Here is a 22,609-nt window from a genome sequence, read left to right as displayed (position 1 = left end):
GGTGCAATAGTACATTACTACAGAGGCCGGGACAAAGGGGGTTGCCGGCCGAAGATATATAGACGGCCGAGCGAAGCGAGGCCGGATAGGTCTGAGGCGGGCAACCATTCGGCTACGTACCCTAGTTTAAACCTATACTTTCTGATTGATTTAAAATTAAATGTCCATATAAATAAACTTTGTATAGGTAGTAATTAAGCAATAACTCTAGTTATAATTAGCTCAGTCCTGCCACAATTTCTCGGTCACCAAGCCGCCATTATCATTCACGGCGTGGTTCATGCGTTGCCTTAATGGCAGTACGTAGTTTATGTGGTGCCTTAAGAGGCAGCAGGAGCGAAATGGCTAAAATAGAAAGGGGCCCCCATTTCAATTTGAGAGTTTTAGTAGTTGTCGTTAATAACGCGATATTGCGGAAAAATCTTTGAAATCTAGGTACCGCTCTCGACTGTTTCCTCCTCCAAAACTTAATCAATCGGAACGAAATGTGAGAATCTGAATAACAATGAAATAATCTGAGTCGGACCCACGTTATGTGGTCGGACCGTTTAGTTTTTTTTTGGCTAATTACTTAGCAATGTTAAATATCACACCCTTTTTGCGTCGTAATTAATAAGGCCGTTTTTGGAAAATTTTGATGGGATTTTGGTTTTTTATTACAAATAAAAATATCAAAAAATCAAAACAAACCGACAACAGATAAAAATAATAATCTGGGTTGCAAAAATCTTTGCTTTAGCTTCAAAAAACAGGAAGGAAATAGTGGAGAGCGTTTGTATAAAGAATTTCAATCAGGAGGGGTCCTGTGGCGTCTTAACAGCAGTACATTTATGCGGTGTCTTAATAGCAGTAAATAGCCACACTTACTTGCTTTCAATCTAGATTATTATTATCTTTATAATTATGTTGTTAAAAATAGTAAGATTTCAAACTTAGTACTTATAATTGTATGGTTTTACGCTTGTAATTAGCCTGTTTAACGAGTTGTATAAAAAATAATAATAAAAGTTGTGTATTTTTCTTCTAAAGCTGATTAATTTATGCTGCTTTTTTGTTACCGAAAATGTTTAGAAATCTGATATCAAAAAAGGAATGTTTCATACAAACCACCTAGGACAGTTTGGGGAACCTAGTGGATCTTGCTCAGCATCATGGACTCTATCTGCCTACCAAATATTCTCAAAATCGGAGACGTGATCCAAATGTACAAACTTTTCGGGAATTGCTCATTTTATCCTGTAGATCAGTGGTTTTCAAACTTTATGGTGTCACGGCCCTTTATGACCCCTTAATTTTTTTCGCGACCCCCATACCTCGTTTATTTGCCAAATATTAGCTATATGAAGTACTAGCTTTTGCCCGCGGCTTCGCTCGCGTTAGAAAGAGACAAAAAGTAGCCTATGTCACTCTCCATCCCTTCAACTATCTCCACTTAAAAAATCACGTCAATTCGTCGCTCCGTTTTGCCGTGAAAGACGGACAAACAAACAGACACACACACTTTCCCATTTATAATATTAGTACGGATAACAAAACTGGATTTGCAGATTTATTTTCTGACTATGTTTGGCTATTGAAAGTGGCAAACGAGTATCTTGCCGCGATATCTTTGATGAGAACATAATTACAGCAGATAGGTAAAGTTAACGGATTTCTAGCAAAAATAGAGTTGTGGACAACATTTTTACACAATATGAAATTTGATTATTTCCCTGGCATAGCTAAAATCATTCAAAATACTTCATCAGATATCTCCGTGAACGCAGAAATCCATATTTCTGTTATGGTAGAGAGCTTGCAAAGTGAAAAAAACCAACTCTCAAGATATTTCTTTAAAAAGTTGGATTTTGAATCCTTTTTTGAATAAGTCTCGGTAAAAGAAGCAAATTTTGGAACTAGCATCTGATAGATTGTAAGTAAATTGGAGTTGGTATCCATTTTAATTGGTGTGTTCTGGGTTTTCAAATAATGGCTTGATCCCATTTGCTACTTCATATTTATGTGAGCTGACATTTTCAACAAACAAATAAAAGAATAAGAATTTGACTTTATTAAGTTACTTAGTAAAAATCAAATCAGCCAGTCATAAGTTTCTCTTAAACCTAAACTTCGTGACCCCCCAGGATAAGTGCCGCGACCCCCCTGGGGGTCGCGACCCACACTTTGAAAAACACTGCTGTAGATATTAATTACTTACATAGGTATAATATTTATAAATACCGACCGTTTGTAACATCCATTACATTTGGTTTGTCTTGACTGTTAAATGTTAATGCAGGTTGTTTGTATAAGTGACAGTAAGGAATACTAAACAAAAGGAAAAACTGATAATGTATGCACTGACTCATTATTTACCTATACTTAAACAGTAAAAGTTACCCGTCCATTTAAATTCTACATTTCGCTTTCATTTTTTTGTACGAAAGTGGAAATTGTGTATGTAATTTATGTAAATAGGTAACATATTAAGTATGAACATTTTATGAGGTAAGATGAAGTAAGTACAATATTATACAAATTGCATTCTTATCAAATATAAATAAAAGTTACATTATCAGCGTTAACTACGAGAGTTTAGCGAAATTATGTCTCAAATATAATTTTGTTCGGGAAAGTTAATAATAATAATTATTTTTCTCCTCTGCCTCTGTACTGTACTGAAAAACGTCGTACGATACACGTGCAAAAAGGAAGTTCGTAACTTGTGTCGATTTAAAACACTCCCTTCGGTCGTGTTTTAATTTTTCGCCACTCGTTTCGAACTTCCTTTTTTACGGACTTGTATCGTAATGTACTATTTTATTTGTATGTTTTTTAGTCTGTTTCAAGTCACATCCTGTCTATACAGACCCTTACTTTAAAAGTAGGTACTCTGATTTAAACAATATCCATTTCTTTTATAAAATATCGAAGCATTGTATCGTATAGCAAAACTCTTGTTTTCTACAAAGAAAGTTGCTAACCTGAATGTCACTCGATATCTCGTTCCACTTCAATCCAAGTTGTAAGTCATTCGACACTTCAGTTCCATAGACACTTTTTTTTTCGAACGGACACTTTTTTTTTAATTTTTTCGGAAGAGGCAAGGAGCGCTCGTGGTGAAAGGAGCCAACACTGTCGAGTGTTGCGCGTGTGTTGGTGCCTCCACCACCATACACCACCATGCCAGTAATTTGGGTAGTTTAGGCTGCTTTCCCACGATTTTTTGCTATGGCTTTTTATTTGTGGAAACGCTTTTTGTACAAAAATGAAGTAGATAGATAAAAACAGATAAACAGTAATAAAAAGGAATTAACCCCAATCAATTCCGTTAACTTTAAATTGACTTGAATTTTTGACAAAGCTTTATTTATTTACAAAGTACAAATGATATAAATTTTACATTAATAATATGACTACAGTATTAAAACTATAAGATTAAAACTAAACCTAAACCTAACAACAAAACTAAATATTGTGCATTGGGGTAATTTCGAAGCACAAAAAATGCTCGGGTAATTTCGAAAGGGGAATCTTGATATGATGGAAATAATGGTGATTTTTATGTGACTTTCGAAATCAGACAACTTCCGAACTTACACCAATGCACCCTAACAAACTTCGTACCTATAAAAATACTTAACTACAAAAATAAAATAAAACTGTTACAACGAGAAGACCCCGTCCGAATTGAATTGACTGAAAATTTATTTGTGTAATACTAATATTAGTTAGTCTCAGAATTTGTTGCTAGCAATAAGCAGAATTTGAATAAGGGGCACAGAAGGGGAATTTGTACACTATTTTTTTCTGTATACTTAACACAGCAATAGGGAGTGTACAAGTTTCTAATGGGTTGGCAACGCGCATGTGACACTCCTTGAGTTGCAGGCGTTCATAGGTTACTGTGACCGCTTTCCATCAGGCGGACCGTATGCTTGTTTGCCACCGACGTAGTATTAAAAAAACAGTAAGTAAGCATATGCAGTCGCCCTTAAGGCAATAATGTATTTATGACGACAGGTTTTCACCTCTACCGATCGAAGTTTTTAACTGATGAATCGAAAATCATTTCGATCATGTTTTCGTAATCAAATATCATGGCTTTCCAATGTGCTGTTCAATTTCAAACTCAGATTAGTGACAGAACAAATATTCACCTACTCGTACTACATAATACCATTTCAAAGCGCTGGTAGCCTAGAAGTATGTGCGACTTTCGTTCCGGAGGTCGCGGGTTCGAACCCGTAAGTTTTTCGGAATTGATGTGCGAAATGTCATTTGACATTTGACAGTCGCTTTTCGGTGAAACAAAACATTGTGAGGAAACCGGACTAATTCCAATAAGGTCTAGTTTACTCTTTGGGTTGGAAGATCAGATGGCAGGCACTTTCGTAAAAAACTACTGCCTACGCCAAACCTTGGGATTAGTTGCCAAAGCGGACCCCAGGCTTGAGCCGTGGCAAACGCATGGAGGATGATGATGACATGATAACATTTGATTTCTGGATAATGATGAGGTTCTTTAATTTTTTATTTTAGGTACCTACATGAAAAAAACCGGCCAAGTGCGAGTCGGACTCGCCCACCGAGGGTTCCGTACAAACTTTCTTTCAAACTACCTAGTAAAAATAATCTCATATTTTCATATAACTCTAATGACTTGACTAGAAGACAAAAGTATAGGCACTAATGAGTATTATAGTGTATAGCGCCATCTCCCGGTCAATTTGCTAACTAATTTGCGCGACCTGGTTTTTCAGGGCTAATTCTTTATAATGTTAACCGATTTAAACAGTTTTTACTTTATTGGACAGACGATGGTTTACGTAACATCTCGTATTAATTTGAAGTACGATATGCATCCGCAAGGGTGGGTAAATTGAAAGTAAAAATTTGAAAAGTTTTTTGTGAATTAAAAAAAAAAGTATTCATAATACAAACACGATTATATTTTTCCTGTAATATATAGCATAAAACCAATGTTTACTAAAATTTTCATAATTTTTCGTTGGTAAACTTCGGAGATAAGGGGGGGAACGGTATTTTTTTTTACATGTTCCTTCAAAATTCTTTTTTTTTCCACAACAAAAAAATTATAAAAAATAGCTTATTTACGTTCAATTTGAGCTCTTTCCAACGATACCCCACTTGACCTAGTAACTTGAAATTTACAGTTTGCCCCCTTTCATTTTGGCCATTTTCTACAATTAAAATTAATATATTTAAAAAAATTATACTTTCTATTTGTAGAGGTTTACAATGTTCACAACTATTCCAAATTTCAAGTTGATAGCATTAGTAGTTCTCGAGATATTTAGGAATGTGACAGACGGACAGACAGACGGACAGAGTCGCACCATAAGGGTTCCTGTTGTACCTTTTTGGTACGGAACCCTAAAAACATACATATAAGACATACCTTTGTGTCGATAGATATTTTTCAGTACAGATGGTGTTTTTTTTACGCACTAGTGCGAGAAGTGGTTCATTATATGCCAGGTCGAAACTTCGGAGGCTCATCTGTACTGAAAAACGTCGTACGATACACGTGCGAAAAGGAAATTCGTAACTCGTGTCGATTTAAAACACTCCTTTCGGTCGTGTTTTAATTTATCGCCACTCGTTTCGAACTTCCTTTTTACGTACTTGTATCGTAATGTACTATTATTTTAAAGCACATAAAATTCGAATAAAATACACTGCTGACACGGGCCCGCTCACTGCTCAGTTCAGTCTGCGCCCAGCGCTCATAGACAGTGGACCTACGTTCGATAGTCCGGCGCACCGTGCTCTCGTAAGCGTAAGCAGCTAGGTAGTTCTGAGAAGTGCTGTATAGGTACTGCGACTAAACAAATTTTGATCCTGTTGGTGGCAAACAGGCATACGGTCCGCCTGATTTTTACACATGCAATTTTATCCAAGAAATTTTACTTGAAATCTGATGAGAGTTTGAATTATTATTATATTTCGGGACCAGGGGAGGGGACCGATTTTTGAGTCTCACGCGTTCGAATTCAGAAAATTGTCACTGAAAATACTAAGCAATTCACTGTTTTCAACCGGTATTTTAGTGACAAATCCCATATGTGAGATTCAAAAACCGGCCCCCAGGATGAGGTTCTGGTTTTCATGGTGGAGTCAGGATATGGTCAACAAAACTGCTATTTTACTCATTATAACTCCACTATGTTTGGGCTTATTACATTTGGACTGATGAGCAGCGTCGATCTCGATGATGTCCAAGGTCACATGATCGAGTCAGGAAATGAATAACAGAACTGCTATTCTACTTATCGTAACTCGACCATGTTTGATCTCATTAGCCGGGCCAATAACACATGTAATTTTTTGCACACAGCTCAGCTCTTTGAAACTGTTTATTTTAAGTTACTTACAATTAGTAGGTACCATATAATAATAATATATTCTTATCTCTTGTAAACTTTACAAAAAAGTTAACACATGAAACCAAAAGAATTGTTACTAGCAATTAAATTCAAAACTATCAAGATCATTCTTGCCTGTGTGTTGCGTTACCGGTGGCTCGCGTACCGAGCGCCAACGCCATCTATCAATGGCTTTTTCACGAAATTGATGAACGCTCTAAGGAATAAGGGCTCTTAGTGTAGTGGTTATGCCAGTCGACACTAGATGGCAGCATTAAAAAACACTGGGTTACACTGTATGACATTTTTTCATTTCATCTTAAGTAAATAGCATTCGTTATAAGTAAATAGTATACGTTAATTCGTCGCTCAGTTTTGCCGTGAAGGACGGACAAATAAATAGACACACACACACATTCCCGTTTATAATATTAGTATGGATTAAAATAAACATTAAGTTAATGAAAACAAAATGCAGTATTATTGTGTGCTACTTAAAACTTTCCTTGTTAGTATAAAACCCGGAGTTCTTAAAAAAAAATAAGAAAGTCTTAGAGAAAGAAATAAGCAGGTAAATAAAATCAAATAATCCATACTGATTAAACTGGAAAGTGTGTGTGTGTCTGTTTGTTTGTCCGTCTTTCAAGAGAAGCCGCGGGCAAAAGCTAGTAGAACATAAAAGAAAAAAAGTAAATAAAAATGCAAAAAGATTGCGTGAGCCGAGATTCGAACTCACGACACTCATGGCGCAAACGGTTCCACCTAGAAGTCAAACCCGCTAGACCATTTGCACATTGTGAAAGACGGCGAATCTTCTGATTCTAATCACCAAATGGTAGTGCCGAAGTTTCGCGCGATGGATACGCGATGACCTTGAGCCATCGCCGTCGCATCGCGTCGCGTCGCCCGTCGCTCACGCAAGACAGAGCGTAAACTCATTGTTTCTGCCGGTGAGTAAGGCAGCCAGAGCTCAACGAGGGAGGACCTACGGAACTAATTAGGAGAATAGATTGTCCTTTGAGTCGTCGGCACCCAGGCCCCTTCTAAGTACCTACAGGTTTGTACAAGTTTCTAATGAGTCGGCAACGCACATGTGCCACTCCTTGAGTGGCAGGCGTCCATAGGTTACAGTGACCGCTTTCCATCAGGCAGACCGTGTGCCTGTTTCCCACCTACGTGGTACAAAAAAAACTGTCGTCGAATTCACCTTAAACATTAAAAACTAAGTCAAAATCGATTGATTCGTTCGGGAGCTATGATGCCACAGACAGACATGTCAAGCGTCAAACCTTAAATTATTATAAAACACTCCGTCGTTTTTGCGTTGGTGGTTAAAAACAAGAAACTTCCTTCAAAACTATAATAAAACACAACTTTCTATGAAAATTGGTCAAGTGCGAGTCGGATTTCGACATTTCCATACAAACAGGTCATGAGCGCCTGACGAAATGTAATGGCAACGTACATTAAATTTCGTACTTAGATTTCGCGTATATTTCGGAAACGATAAGAGATAGAGCAAAATGGACTTCTGATTTTGGTTGTCGATGGCACAATTTTTTTGTTTTCGTATATATACACCTTTTTTTGGACCTATGTGGGCAATATTATGGTCAGTGAAGTTCTAAACGGTCTTAAGCGCCTCTTTTTTAGTAGGAACTTAAGTCATTTTGGAAAATGATTTTTTCTTTTTAACAATTTCTATAACAAACGAAACCGAAATTAATTTCTTTATACCTGTCCAACGCGATTACAACATTTTAAGACGTTTAGTAACTACTTGCAGCGGCAGTGAGTGAAATTCGTAATCTGAGTTTTTTTCTCTTAAGTCCGACTTACGCTTGACTGTAGATTTCTAATAGGTTTTCCTGTAATCTACAGGTAGAGGGCTATCCTGTGTATTTTTTTGAAAATTTTACGCTAAGTAATTTCGGAGATAAGGGGGGGAATGGTCATTTTTTGCGTATTTTCTTAAATTACTTCTAAATTACCAAAATAAAAATAATAAAAAATATATACTTCAAATGCTTATAAAATGCTCTTTCATTTTATATGTAACACAATATAGTTTTAATAACTTTGATTTTTAATTTTCAATGTTACCCCCAAAAGTGGCCCCTGTGATTAAATTTCATTTAATTAAATTACATGTCCGTCTTTGGGCCACAGGTTTACATATGTGTGCCAAATTTCAAGTAAATCGGTCCAGTACTTTCGGAGAAATCGGCTGTGACAGAGGGACAGACAGACACGCGAGTGATCCTATAAGGGTTCCGTTTTTCCTCTTTGAGGTACGGAACCCTAAAAAGTGTTTATGATCTGGCTGCGTAGACAAAACGCCGATCTTTCGCTTATAATATTTCTCTTTGCCGCAATAATACTGAAGAGCGACAGAAAGACTTACTTACGATACGTTATGAAGCGTAAACGACTAGTCTCTTGTTTACGCGCCCGTTATTCGCCGTAGAAAAGTGAAAATTATGGTATAAACACGGAATTTTCCGAGAAAGCAAGTGTTAATTTTCTCTTAAACGTTCTATAATTGTCGTATATAATTAGTACTTAAATTTCAATGTTCCTAAACTGGTTACGGCACGATATCGTAATTAAAAACTTGGTCAAGGAATAACTAGATTAATTTTACTTTACTTTACTTTTAGTTCACTAAGTATTTAGTCCTTAAGATTATTGCCATGCCCTAACAGGGTATCATGTACCTACCTTATAATATTTGAATACCATCCTATGTAAAATGAACATGATTGCAATAAATAATGATATGATATGATATGATAACAACTCTTATTTTCTTTGGATAAACTAAATGTCAATTTTCTTGCGCTCCTCTTTATCGGAGACAATATTCTCTCCTTGGTATTAATTATTGACATAGTTTCAGACTAAACAACTTCAGCAAACACTTATATTAGAAAAACTGTTAAACGACAGATAAACCTAACTAACAATGATACAGTTCAAATTCCAATAAAAGTAATTGCATGATACTTCTTAAGTAGCATCTCTTGAATAGTGTTTCGTGATTTAGATTTTTTTTCCTTCGATTGTTCTCTTGACTCAATTCGAGTTTATTTAAAGGGCTCTTGGAAAAATTTTCTCATTATTTCTCAATATCTCGTGCAATATGGCTGCCTTTAAGGTAATTTCCTAATATTTGTTGATTGTTAATTACGAGTTTAGGAAAAACAAAGTGTGTTGTGCTCATTCATAATAACCTCGGCGGATTTGTTTTTGTTTGTGAAATTTTAAGGGTTATTTTTTTATATCTTCACTCAATTTCGTATATTTTGATAACTAGCTTTCATTTTCTTTTATTGTTTTTTTTTTATATTAAATTATATAGCTTTATTAAATTACAAATTTATATGAAAGTATTTACGTAATTATATAAGAAACTTAAATTACTAAATATAAAAGTATAAATAATAAAATTACAGGTTTTTGGTAAAAAATACTTAAATAAGTTAACTAAGTATATGTATATTAAACGGAGTCGATTGGTACTCTAGGAAATGTGCCTTTTATTGATTGTATAATATATTTAGATTGCGTGTTTACATCGTGTGTTTTTCAAAAATAGTATTTTGCCATTTTTCGTAAAATTTCAAGTGACGATCACACGAAATAGAAAGAAATATCTTCGCTTTTTTTTAAATTAATTAATTAATTTTGAAAGTTGTACTTGCAAAAGTTATTATGTTTGGAAATCTCTTTCTAGCTAGAGATAATTACAATCATAAAAGCGTACAAGATTTTTAACTAAGTGGTTAAATTACGTAGCAGTTTTACTACACTTTTATCTACTATAAAAATAAGACAATAAACCATACTCGTACTCACTTAAAATGTTCTTTTGCAGATCCTAATGTTATTCGTCGTTTTTCAAATGGTTACCTCAAAACCATTTAAGGAAATTAATTTTAAAAAGGACGTTGAGCTCTCCATCAAACCGCCAGTGTTGCCGTTCAAACATATCAAGCCTTTCAAGTTTATTAAACATAAGTGGTTACATTTGGGGCACGGTATAGTAAAAAGAAGTCCTTTTGAGGTGATTCCGATGCCAGAAGGAGATATCGACAAGAAAAACTCACTATTTAGAGTGTCGTTAGAAAAGGAATTTGAGATTGGAAACCCTTTGCCACCGTCTCCACCGCCACCACCTGAGGAACTAGGAATTTCGAGTTCTGCGTCGGCAAGCATACCACCTGCAGTAACAATGTCGAGTGTACTTGTAACTGAGGAGTATCTTTCAAGATTGCCTGAAGAGGGCGCGGAAATAATAGTAATAACTCCTCTTCCGCCCGTGCCTGTGGTGAGCATGCCACCCCCACCACCCCCACCGCCGCCTCCAGTTCCTGTGCCTATACCTGGACCTCCCCCGCCAGCAGTCCCGACTGTAACTCAAGGCAATTTACTCACGGACATAGGCAGAGTGGAAGAAATCAATGCGTACCTCAAAGCGGTAGAAAGTCTTGGTGTGTCTCCACCTCCCGGTTTCCTGATGCCTACTCCAGCCGGGCCGCCGCCGCCGCCTCCTATAGAGGCAGTACTGCCTGTGCTCAATACCAATAGCATAGAGGTTGAGGTGGATAAGGCCCCACCTCCTCCGCTTGTTGAGAAGACGAGTCCTCTAGTGAAAGGATCACGACTTGCGCTCTATTTCGGGAATATATTTTTACAAGTGATGTCGGAAGTCATATCGAGCGCGAGATCAGCTCTTAGTCAATATTCTCCGCCGGCACCTATTTAATGTTATGATATTTATGATTTAATAAAACTTCGAATGTACATTTTATAATTTATTTTTAACACAACACTTAGAATTATATAACAATATGTTACTATCACAATGTTTTATTTCAAGTCCTTATAAACGTTGCTATTTAAATTAAAACCCAATTTGGCCGCCAAAGCCCCCAGGGCCGAATCCTCCTTGGCCACCGAATCCTTGTCCTCCGAATCCTCCTTGACCAAAGCCTGGCCGTCCCCCGAACCCGCCTTGTCCAAAGTTTCCTTGGCCGAAACCTCCCGGTCCTCCGCCGAATCCTCCCTGTCCATAGCCTCCTTGGTTGAAACCTCCCTGTCCGCCTGGTCGGTTTCCGAATCCTCCTTGGCCGCCAAAACCGCCTGGGCGCCCGAAGCCCCCACCGAAGCTGTCGCCGGGGCGCCCGAAGCCGCCTTGGCCCCCGAAGCCTCCGGGGCCTCCAAAGCCGCCTTGGCCTCCAAAGCCGCCATTGCCGAAGCCTTGCCTACCTCCGCGGCCCCCGAACTGGGCTGACACCGTCGCAATCACGACTACAGCTAGCACGAACGTTATCTGTAACAGTTATGGAAACTTAAATAAATACACTAAATACAGTATTGTATGTACTTTCACAAGAGTCAGCATCGGATGTAAAAAAAAGAGAATCCGGTTATGGGCATATTCGGTAGATCATGCTCTAATTAGAAAAAAAGGACTTTTTTATCGAAAAATGTTTGCTCTTTGTATTGAAGTGCTAGCCGATTTACTAAAGCTGACTCCATAAAAAAACGGCACACAAATTAACCTACTTTTTCTAATCAGACTTACTATTTTTATTACTAATTGTTTTACATATTTGAATTGAACTGAAAATAGAAGAGTCAGATTAAGAGTAGGTAAGTTGGCAACTATTTTAATAGCCCAGTCTGTGCAAAGAAGGGTCACAACAATTTTATGCCGTTTACTTAAGTTTACTTTTAAGTAAACGTCATAATTTGACATAATTGAATGTTTAATAATACAAGTTGAAGTCAAAATCGCTGTAAAAGCCTGATATGGCTTTAGCACTGGTTGAGTATTATAAAACGCACGGCGTACCTTGAACATCTTGCGAATCACACTTGCTTCTAAATCACACACTGATCACGACACACAAGCATCCTTGCTTAAATATGATACATCTGGGTATTCCAAACAACTGTATGTTAGCAAATATATTTATGCGTTTACACAAAACATATTATGCCAATAGAACCTATGAATAGAACTTTGTGAATGTCGTATGTGACGGAACGCGTAAATTTGTCGATTTTATGGTTCCGGTTTTGTCAATGAATTAAAAAAAGTACATAGAGTAATTACGTTCAAACAGTCCCCTTACTTAAAACAATATATTGATATGAATACAAGGCTACGTCAAGAGGCAACGTCTGTCTTTGAACAAGATTTTTGTAAATTGATGAATAACAGTATATTTGGTAAAACTTTAGAAAATACTGAGAAAAGGGTTGATGTGCGCTTAGTTAATCAGTGGACAGACAATGATAACACAACAAAAAAGAAAATCACCGCTGACAGATTAATTGCAAGGCCAAATTTTCACAGTGTATCAGTTTTTACTGAAAATTTGGTGGCAGTTCAATTGAAACCAGATCTAATAATTTTAGATAAACCGATCTACATTGGTTTCGCTGTACTAGAGTTATCTAAAAGTCATATGTATGATTTTCATTATTCAGTATTTAAACGTTTTTATGATACTCGTCTACAAATATGTTACACGGATACAGATAGTTTTGTTTATTATATACAAACAAAAGACTTTTTTAAAGATTTAAGAATGCATTTTTTAACATATTTCGATACTAGTTGTTACGATATTGATAATAAATTTTTATTACCTGTTCAAAATAAAAAAGTGCCAGGACTTTTTAAGGATGAAATGAAAGGAAAAATGATTAAAGAGTATGTTGGACTTCGTTCTAAAGTGTATTCTATCAAAACAGTTGATAAAATTATTAAAAAAGCTAAGGGTGTGAGAGAACCTGTAGTATGCAAATTTGAGTTTTCTCATTACGTGAAATCATTATTTCAAGGAGATGAAATAAAAAGAAGAAACATATTATTTAAGTCGATTAAGCACAATATATTTACCCAAAGTGTAAATAAAGTCGCCCTTTCAGCTAATGATGATAAGCGTATGATATCTGACAACCAAATAGTGACGAAAGCTTGGGGGCATACCTCAATACTTAATGTTTAATTTGTAATTAATTGTCATGTTTTGTATAAAATAAATTGTACTATATGCAGTCAGAGGTCATTAGTAAATTGAATAGCACATATAATTGAAACAACATTTTGATATTAATTTTATATATCTATTAAAAACTATAAATATAAGTTGAAGATAATAACTAATTCAATTATATGTCCTAAAAATAAATCTTTCTTCTACTTATTATACTTATTGTGTTTTTATTAACAATATTATTCAGTGATGTCTTATGATAAATAAATATATTATCTTATTATTTTCTTGTTTTCATTTTAATTTACCTTAAACATTTCTATAGATAGTTTATTCATAAACGTGTTCATAAAACAAGTTGTGACTTGTTTAGGTAAAGACATACACACGTGTAAAGTTAAAGCTATCATATAACAGGATTGCGCATTTATATTTTGCTGAACAAACAATAGCTAACCTTTATAACCTTTATAACCTTTATAAGGGCAGATTCGTATTTTCGTATTCGCCCGAATCTGAGTAAGCCCGACTCTGTAGAGGCCAGATTCGCCATAGGTATCTTTCTGAATAAAACAGTATCGACATACGACTTGTGATATGGAAGTCACTTTCTTTTTAAAATAATTTCTGAGTAGGTCAGATTCGTATATGTTATGGTCCCGTGACATGACAGTAATACGTCTGATTGGTAAGAAGTTGGGATCGGATTTATGCAGATTAGCAACGATTCGATTAAGATATTAAGCAGATTATTTTAATGATGAATTCTGGAAATAACGCTTTCTTATTAGGTCAGATTTTATGTATATTTAATTTCGAAAAGGCCAGGTACAATCAGCAGATATCTGAGATACTGGCCACTTTAAGATTAAATATGATAAAGTAATGAATAGGTAGTTCTTAATGACAATGTCACATTAATGTCTGTTCTGTATTGTATTGTAAGTCATATAAAATTGTGCTCTGTAAGTTTTATAATGGAACATAAAGACATTAAAATTGTTAAAACTGCTAAAGATCGGCCCTGCATACTGTTGAACGGATTTAAATATTGTTTCAATGTCAAAAACATAAAATCAGAGACATTAAATTTTAGATGCAATAACAGAGATTCGTGTAGTGCTTCTTTGACGATGAATGCATCAATGAGTGCTGTTATTCGGGTAAGTGAACATACCTGTCTCCCGGACTTTGAAAGAAATTCCATTGAATGGGCGATGTTTGGTTGTAAAGAAACGGTAGCATAAAGTTTTGAGCCTATACAGCCTATTTTCGAGGAGTCCTTAGAAGATCTTAAAGATTTGCACCATTCGATCCTACTGCCTACCTTTTCCTCCAAAAAAGACTCCTTATATGCCTGGAAAAAGCGGGCTTTGGGTACCGAGGCGTTACAATTTGATAATCCCAAAGACGTGCAAATACCAAAAATAATAAGCGAAAATTTTTTGGTTTTCGAAGAAGGCGACGATAATGACAAAATGTTTATTTTCTGCACTCCTTTGGCAAGAAAAACTATAAGGAAGACTACTCGATTCCTCGGGGATGGCACTTTTAAAGTTGTTCCGAAACCATTCTGTCAACTGTATACGATACACGCCATGTTGAACTATGAGTCCGATAGTAGCCGCACCATTGTGCCGATCATATACGCTTCTGCCTGACAAAAAGGAGGAAACGTAATTCAGACTGTTTCAAGCACTTCAAACCGTTCTGAATGCAAACATCCAACATTATAAGGCTGACTTCGAGTTAGCTCCTTTGAATGCTGTATCTCAGGTCTTTCCGTCGGTCAAGAAATCGGGATGCTTCCTGCATTTTATAAAAGCTATTTGGAAAAAAGGGAAAGAAATGAATCTGCAGTGATGATCATTTCTCAGGTTACTGACGTATCTGCCCTTGCTACCGAATGAACATATTCCTGAAACATGGCGTGCTCTTGTTTCACCTGGTGTGAATAATATCGACCAATTTATCAAATATTTTAATGATTTTTGGCTGTCAATGATAACTCCGGAAATATTTGGTTGCTCGCAGGAAAAATATCGCACAACCAATCATTTAGAAGGTTGGCATAACAGGTTCAACAAAAAGCTGTGTAAACGGTCAAATATATTTAAATTTTTGTTTGTGCTAAAGAAGGAGGGTAAACATTTCGATATAAGTATCAGACAAGCCTCTGCCTACCGAGAAACTAAAAAAATCTAGAAAAATTGACCTAAAATATGATAAGCACGTGCGAAATCTACTCACAGACGTGAAGCAGAAAACTATCGGGTTCGTAGATTTTCTCAAAAAAGGCCGCATACTTGAGCTATGAAAGACATGTAACGAGAGAATTATTTGGCGATAGCAAAAATGAGTCTAGCAGTGCGAGTTCCGAGAGTGAATCTTCCAGTGATTGTTCAAGTGATTCTGAAATATTTTGAATGATTATTATCTTTATAAGTTATATGTATCTAACGCGTTCGAAGTAAAGGGTGAATTTTAAGAGGACCTTACTTTAGTTAAGTTAAAAATGTTTCTAAGTTCTAAGCTACTGAAAACAAGTGGTATATTACGTTTTTTTATTAGATACCTGCCTGAAAAATATTGTAATCCATCCATATCCATACTATCCATACTTCCATACTATCCATACTATCCATACTCCATACTAATATTATAAATGCGAAAGTAACTCTGTCTGTCTGTCTGTTACGCTTTCCCGCTTAAACCACGCAACCGATTTTGATGAAATTTGGAACAGACAATCTTTAGACCCTGAGACAGAACATAGGCTACTTTTTATTTCGAAAAAAAGGGATGAAGGGGTTGAAAAAGAGGTTGAAAATTTGTATGGGATTTCTTAATTTTAAAAGATAAAACCATGAAACTTTATATTTTAGCACTTGATATGAAATCATTGAACATCTTGATAACGGATAGGGATAGGGATAGGGATAGGGATAGCGATAGGGCTATCCATATCGCTATCCCTATCCCTATCCCTCTCCCTAGCTCGATAGGGATAGCGATAGGGATAGCGATAGCGATAGCGATAGCGATAGCGATAGCGTTAGCGTTAGCGATAGCGATAGCGATAGCGTTAGCGATAGCGATAGCGATAGCGATAGCGATAGCGATAGCGATAGCGATAGCGATAGCGATAGCGATAGCGATAGCGATAGCGATAGCGATAGCGATAGCGATAGCGATAGCGATAGCGATACGGATACGGATACGGATACGGATACGGATACGGATACGGATACGGATACGGATACGGATACGGATACGGATACGGATACGGGTACGGATACGGGTACGGGTACGGGTACGGGTAAGGGTACGGGTACGGGTAAGGGTACGGGTACGGGTACGGGTACGGGTACGGGTACGGGTACGGGTACGGGTACGGGTACGGGTACGGGTACGGATACGGATACGGATACGGATACGGATACGGATACGGATACGGATACGGATACGGATACGGATACGGATACGGATACGGATACGGATACGGATACGGATACGGATACGGATACGGATACGGATACGGATACGGATACGGATACGGATACGGATACGGATACGGATACGGATACGGATACGGATACGGATAATATGGGTATCGTTAGAGGGATACGGATAATCGGTCGGCGGTCTCTTACAATCAATGTGCTCTAAGACGATCGTTGTTTGCTTGCTTGAAGATTACGTTTGCGATAAGTATAAGCAAAATGTAAATTTTTTTAAGGGATAATAGAAAAAAGTACTTTTTACCCACCGATCATAGTGTCGAAATACGGGCTATGTGGGATGTTTATAAAGGTTTCCCCAGTGTATATAGAATTACCTACGCTGTGGTCGATGTGTAATATTTCTACAATCATTGCAAGCAAGAGTATTATGTGCAATCGAAATAATCGCAGATAAATATACCTACAGAGAAACCGAAGGATCTAAATGAAAATCTTAATGAATACTTTTATTACGCGGGCGAAGCCGCGGGTAAAAGCTAGTAAATATATATATTTTTATTAATATAACTGATATTTTATTTTTCCTTTGACTGTACATTCGCCTGACGTACCCAAAAATGACTGACATATACCTGACCTTCTCAGAATAAAGACTAAACAGAATACAATCAACATCGAATCGGTCGTACTCGGAATTGCACATACTAAAATTCTGGTTATGTGATTTTCTGACCTACTCAGAATCTGGCATTATGAGAATCTGAAGAGCTAGAAATTTGAGATCTTAATAACCTGTCATCTTAGGAACTTGGATAACTAATAAAATGCCCTATACATTATCGAACTTACTCAGAATCAGAATTAAATAGAAACTGGCAACATTAGAGTCATACTTACTCAGATTTTGGCCTAAAACTCAACTGGTTTAATACGAACCTGTCTTGCCCCGCCTAAAGGCTTTCTTGGACGTTTTTTTTTTTTTAAATCTTTATTGAAAAAAAAAAGGGTTTTTTCACAAATGAAAATGTCACCCTTATTGTGACATAGCAAAACATGTAAACTCTTAATTTCTACGCTTAATACCTATATTTACCACTTCATACAAATTTATTGACTTTTCCGATTGTGGGTAGGCCAAAATTGTGTTAACCTCACCTATATTATATAAATCACATCCATATTTCTGCATGAAATGGATCCTCTCAGCCTCGTTTCGGACACATTCCGCCAATCACGCCAAGCACATCATCATCTTAGGAACTTGGATAATTAATAAAATGCCCTATACATTATCGAACTTACTCAGAATCAGAATTAAATAGAAACTGGCAACATTAGAGTCATACTTACTCAGATTTTGGCCTAAAACTCAACTGGTTTAATACGAACCTGTCTTGCCCCGCCTAAAGGCTTTCTTGGACGATATTATATATGAGGGACGCAAACTTTGAGCACTTTTCTGACGCATCGAATGTTGAGCATTAATTATCTTTTGTGAACGCTTAACTTTTGATAACGTCACCGTGGTATTACGCAAAATTCTGAGTAGGGTATGCCTTTAGCAAACTTCATTAAAATATACACGGGTGTCGTTTTATGAAACAAGTCAAAGGCGAGTTTCATAACTTATACAAGTTACCCTATGGTTTGGGAATTTAAGGATAGTGGGTACTGCACTCTGGCATGACAGGTCATCGATATGTAGAATATGTACCACTGTATTAACATAAGTCGGGTTGTGAACCTTGGCCAATAAGTGTGTCCACATGAGAAGTCAAAGTAGGGTTTATGCATATCGCTCTACATACTACTACTACATGCTCTACTCCAAAGCTCTACTCTCTGTATTTGGGACGATAATAGACTCGGGTAATAGTTTGAATTAAAATAAATCGATGGTAACGTGCAAGAACCAACATTTTCAATAAGGAAAATAATGCAATGGAAATCTTTCAATTGGAAGTTTTGTTTCTAAAATTCTAATTGACCAATTTACTAGTTGTTACAGTGCAAGTATTTTTAACCGACTTCAAACTTCTTTTTATTTTTTTGTATGTATGTTACTCAATATCTCCAAGAATCGTGAACCGATTTTCAAAACTTTTTTTCAATCGAATGAGTATAACCCCGAGATGGTCCAATTGGCACCAAGTTGGGGTCTGATGATGGAATCTTGGAGAAATTGAGGGAACTCTTCAACTGTTATAGGCACATGTATTGTATTTTTAGTGTATTTTTCAAAGGTACGCCAGGATTTACGCCTGATGGTAATAATTTTATGTGGGCTGTGCTGATGATGGAAGGTCAACTCCGACCGACCGACTATACCGTACCGACTACAAAAATAATTGATTTGTTTGTAATTTGGATGTTTAGATTATTGCAATCCGATAAGAAATCGGAATTCAAAGGTTTATTATTTTTTGCTTTTTAGTTTTTCCGTGTTTTCTAACGCGCTTATTTTTTAAGGCGGGCTTGTTTTTTTTTTTAAGTCAAAACTTATATATACGAAATTCATCATCCTCTTTGCGTTATTCCGGCTTCCGGCATCCACGGGTCATGGGAGCCTGGGATCCCGCTTTGATAAGTAATCTCAAGATTTGGCGTAGGGCACTAGTTTTAAGAGATTAACTGCCATCTGACCTTCCAACCCAAAGGGTAACTAGGCCCGGTTTCCTCACGATGTTTTTTTTTACTGAAAACCTCAGCTGGGGTTCGAACCCGCGACCTGCGGATTGAAAGTCGTACGCTCTTAACTGTAAGCGACCAAGCCCTTTTCAAACTTCTATGAAATTATGGCGTACTTTTAAACCCTTACAACAGTGATATGGAAATCGCTGCCAGATTTGCTTGGTATGCCTAGTTATTTCCGTTTAAGCCATAGCGCGAGTGCCATGTTTGCTACACTGCAATTTTAAGGCGCATTCACTAGCGTAAAGAGTAACTAATCAATATGGTTGCTACAATATTATTTTCCGTTACCTCTCTCTTAAATACATAAACTAAAATAAATATCATATACGAAAGAAAAAACGACAAGGCCCACTGGTGGCCGATCCGGGCATAGAATCCAGGTCTTCAGCTTACGCGGCTAACGTCTTTACCACTAGACCACCCGCGCGCCGTGGTACGTACCCGACGAAATTTCTCTAGTTTATAAATTATCTCTGATAGGGCTAGGCGCCTTTGACCAACTCTAAACTTTCTCTAGTGAATAAAATAATTTGATTTGCGGCTAGTTGTATTCCTACATAATTTTATTATAATTATTAAGTTGACTTAGTTTAATTTAGATTAGTTTTTAATTTAATTGTATTTTATTTGTCTTAAGTTAACTACTAATATGTACTTTTTATGTTAATTTTGTTAATAAGTTATAGAATAAACTAAATACATTTTATTTTAAAAATAAAAAACAATACCATTAACATCACATATTTATTTTTCTATAACAACTCATAGTTCAGTTCAGAGTATATAGTTCAGTTTACTCGTACATTCAGTTATTAGATAAAACCAGTCAACTTATTAGCCTCAAAAACCTTGTCGTCCGAATCCACCTTGTCCAAATCCACCTTGTCCACCGAATCCACCTTGGTTACCACCGAATCCACCTTGGTTACCACCGAATCCACCTTGGTTACCACCGAATCCACCTTGGTTACCACCGAACCCGCCTTGGTTACCACCGAATCCGCCTTGGCTACCACCGAATCCACCTTGGTTCCGGCCAAAGCCTCCTTGGTAACCACCGAAGCCGCGACCACCTTGACTGCCACCGAATCCGCCCTGACCGCCTCCAAAGCCGCCCTGACCACCTCGATTGCCGCCAAAACCGTCTTGACCAAAGCCGCCACCACCTGGACCTCCGAAACCTCCGCCTCCGAACTGAGCGGACACTGCCGACATTAAGACGGCGAAGGCGACTGCTAGCAACAATGTGATCTGTAACAGCCATTTATTTATTTATTCGTATGGCTACAAACTGTGTGCGTAGATGAATGCGCAAACGTTCACGATAATATTTCTTTCGTAGCTCCTTATCTCTATCGTTCTTGCGTATTGGCGCGACAAAGCCAGAATACATTTCTTTTTTTTGCGCTTCGCATCGCAGAAATGCCATTCGGCTACGGCACCTGGAGGGCGATTTTTGAATCTCGCATACGGGATTTTGTCACTAAAATACCGGTTGAAAACGGTGACTTGCTTATTATTTTCAGTGACAATTTTCTGAATTCGAGCGCGTGAGACTCAAAAATCAACCTGCTGGTCGCTTAATAACAAAATAATATATACATACATACATACATACAATCACGCCTGTATCCCATGAAGGGGTAGGCAGAGCACATGAAACTACTCAAGTTTCAGTGCCACTCTTGGCAAATAAGGGGTTGAAAGAAAACGAAACTGTGACATTGCAGTGACAGATTGCCAGCCTCTCGCCTACGCCACAATTTAACCCATATCCCACAGTCGCCTTCTACGACACCCACGGGAAGAAAGGGGGTGGTGAAATTCTAAAAAAACATAATATATATATAAATAATAATAATAATAATATATACTTGTCGAAAGGGCCTCTACGTGTTGGCTTCGGCCCCGCGCACGCCTCCCAAAGGTCCGGAATACCATTGTTCCGTGATGGGAAAGACATACAAAAAAAATATATACTTATACAATTTAAGGATTACAATTTTACATCTAACTTCTTCACCCAACCATTGATTTGTTAAATAACTGTTTTAATTATAAAGTAAATGAGATTTAAAAAAGACTCAAAATGCGTAGAGAAGTATTATGGTAAAGCAAATGATTCCACATTTAGTTTAGTTTCACCTTTTTTAAGTTAACAGATTTAATAGGCGATAGTTTTGTACCAATTTATGAAATGATCAAGATGAAACAATTATTGTAATATTTTTTCATGTTATTCAGAAACTGTTTTAACAAAGGAAAACTAAAATAAATATCATCAAGTATAGCATCATTTGATAATTGCATTGTTTCATTAGATTAAAGTTACAAATGTGAAGATGATATTTTACTTACTTTGAACATTTTGTTCTTCGGTTCACTAACTGCTCACAGATACAATAATGCAATACGTGCGAAGATCTTGACTTAAATATCATGGTTCTCTATTAGATTCGGTATTTCTATGAAGATTTGCGACAAATTTATCTTTGCGGTTCCCAAAATAATCATTCCTAAACTACCTCAGCCGGTCTAGCCGAAATGACAAGCGTTGACGCTAGACGCCGATCGAAACGCAGTCTGACTCTGTCACGCCAATACGGAAGAGCGAAAGAGATAAAGATATTATCGTAAGAAGATCGTTTGTGCATTTGGCTACGTACCCAGTTGTTGACATTTCGGTGACACTATCGTGAAATTTGTTGACGTTGAACTTTATCACAATCTAGTTTCTGTGAATATTAACACTTTAACCAACTTTAACCAAAATGCACCTCCGATGCTCAAACTTTACACTCCTTGGTTAAGCACTGGTCCCACCGCGAGCTAGTAAGCTATGAGCTATCGGCTATAAAAACGAACAAAAGATAAGCACTCCCATGCATATAAAAGAGACACGGCGATTTTGATAGCTCACCGCTGGGCGAGTAGCTATAAACATCGCCGTGTCTCTTTTATTTACGTGGGAATGACTATCTTTTGTTCGTTTTTATAGCCGATAGCTCATAGTTTACTAGCTCGTGGTGGGACCAGTGCCTAATACGGCAAACTTGTACTACTAGACTTT

General features: G+C 37.0%; 4 protein-coding genes across 4 annotated transcripts in view; 1 reads left to right on the top strand and 3 right to left on the bottom strand.

Annotated features, from left to right (window-relative positions):
- LOC125234508 overlaps positions 1 to 3,177 on the bottom strand; it is an 81,054-nt gene extending 77,877 nt beyond the window's left edge. Inside the window, exon 1 of the mRNA XM_048140773.1 lies at positions 2,964 to 3,177. Coding sequence (XP_047996730.1) covers positions 2,964 to 3,164 — 201 coding nt within the window. The 5' untranslated portion in view covers positions 3,165 to 3,177. The remainder of the gene's footprint in view (positions 1 to 2,963) is intronic.
- A 7,425-nt stretch (positions 3,178 to 10,602) lies between these two features.
- LOC125234934 (leucine-rich repeat extensin-like protein 3) lies at positions 10,603 to 11,136 on the top strand. Its single transcript, XM_048141357.1, has one exon. It carries the CDS (start codon positions 10,603 to 10,605, stop codon positions 11,134 to 11,136), a length of 534 nt encoding a protein of 177 aa, XP_047997314.1.
- A 138-nt stretch (positions 11,137 to 11,274) lies between these two features.
- Positions 11,275 to 12,315, bottom strand: LOC125234933 (glycine-rich protein 23-like). Its single transcript, XM_048141356.1, has 2 exons — positions 12,229 to 12,315; positions 11,275 to 11,703 (listed from the first exon to the last, which is right to left on the bottom strand). Exons 1-2 carry the CDS (start codon positions 12,235 to 12,237, stop codon positions 11,275 to 11,277), a joined length of 438 nt encoding a protein of 145 aa, XP_047997313.1. The 5' UTR covers positions 12,238 to 12,315.
- A 7,960-nt stretch (positions 12,316 to 20,275) lies between these two features.
- On the bottom strand, positions 20,276 to 21,979 carry LOC125234984 (TATA-binding protein-associated factor 2N-like). The gene is made up of 2 exons (XM_048141419.1): positions 21,898 to 21,979; positions 20,276 to 20,790 (listed from the first exon to the last, which is right to left on the bottom strand). The coding sequence occupies exons 1-2, from the start codon at positions 21,904 to 21,906 to the stop codon at positions 20,380 to 20,382; spliced, it is 420 nt and encodes a 139-aa protein (XP_047997376.1). The 5' UTR covers positions 21,907 to 21,979; the 3' UTR covers positions 20,276 to 20,379.
- Positions 21,980 to 22,609: the final 630 nt, after the last annotated feature.

Source organism: Leguminivora glycinivorella, chromosome 16 (assembly GCF_023078275.1).
Source record: "Leguminivora glycinivorella isolate SPB_JAAS2020 chromosome 16, LegGlyc_1.1, whole genome shotgun sequence".
Lineage (NCBI taxonomy): Eukaryota > Metazoa > Arthropoda > Insecta > Lepidoptera > Tortricidae > Leguminivora > Leguminivora glycinivorella.
Note: the sequence above shows the minus strand (reverse complement) of the source record. Positions and strands in the feature narration are given on the sequence as shown.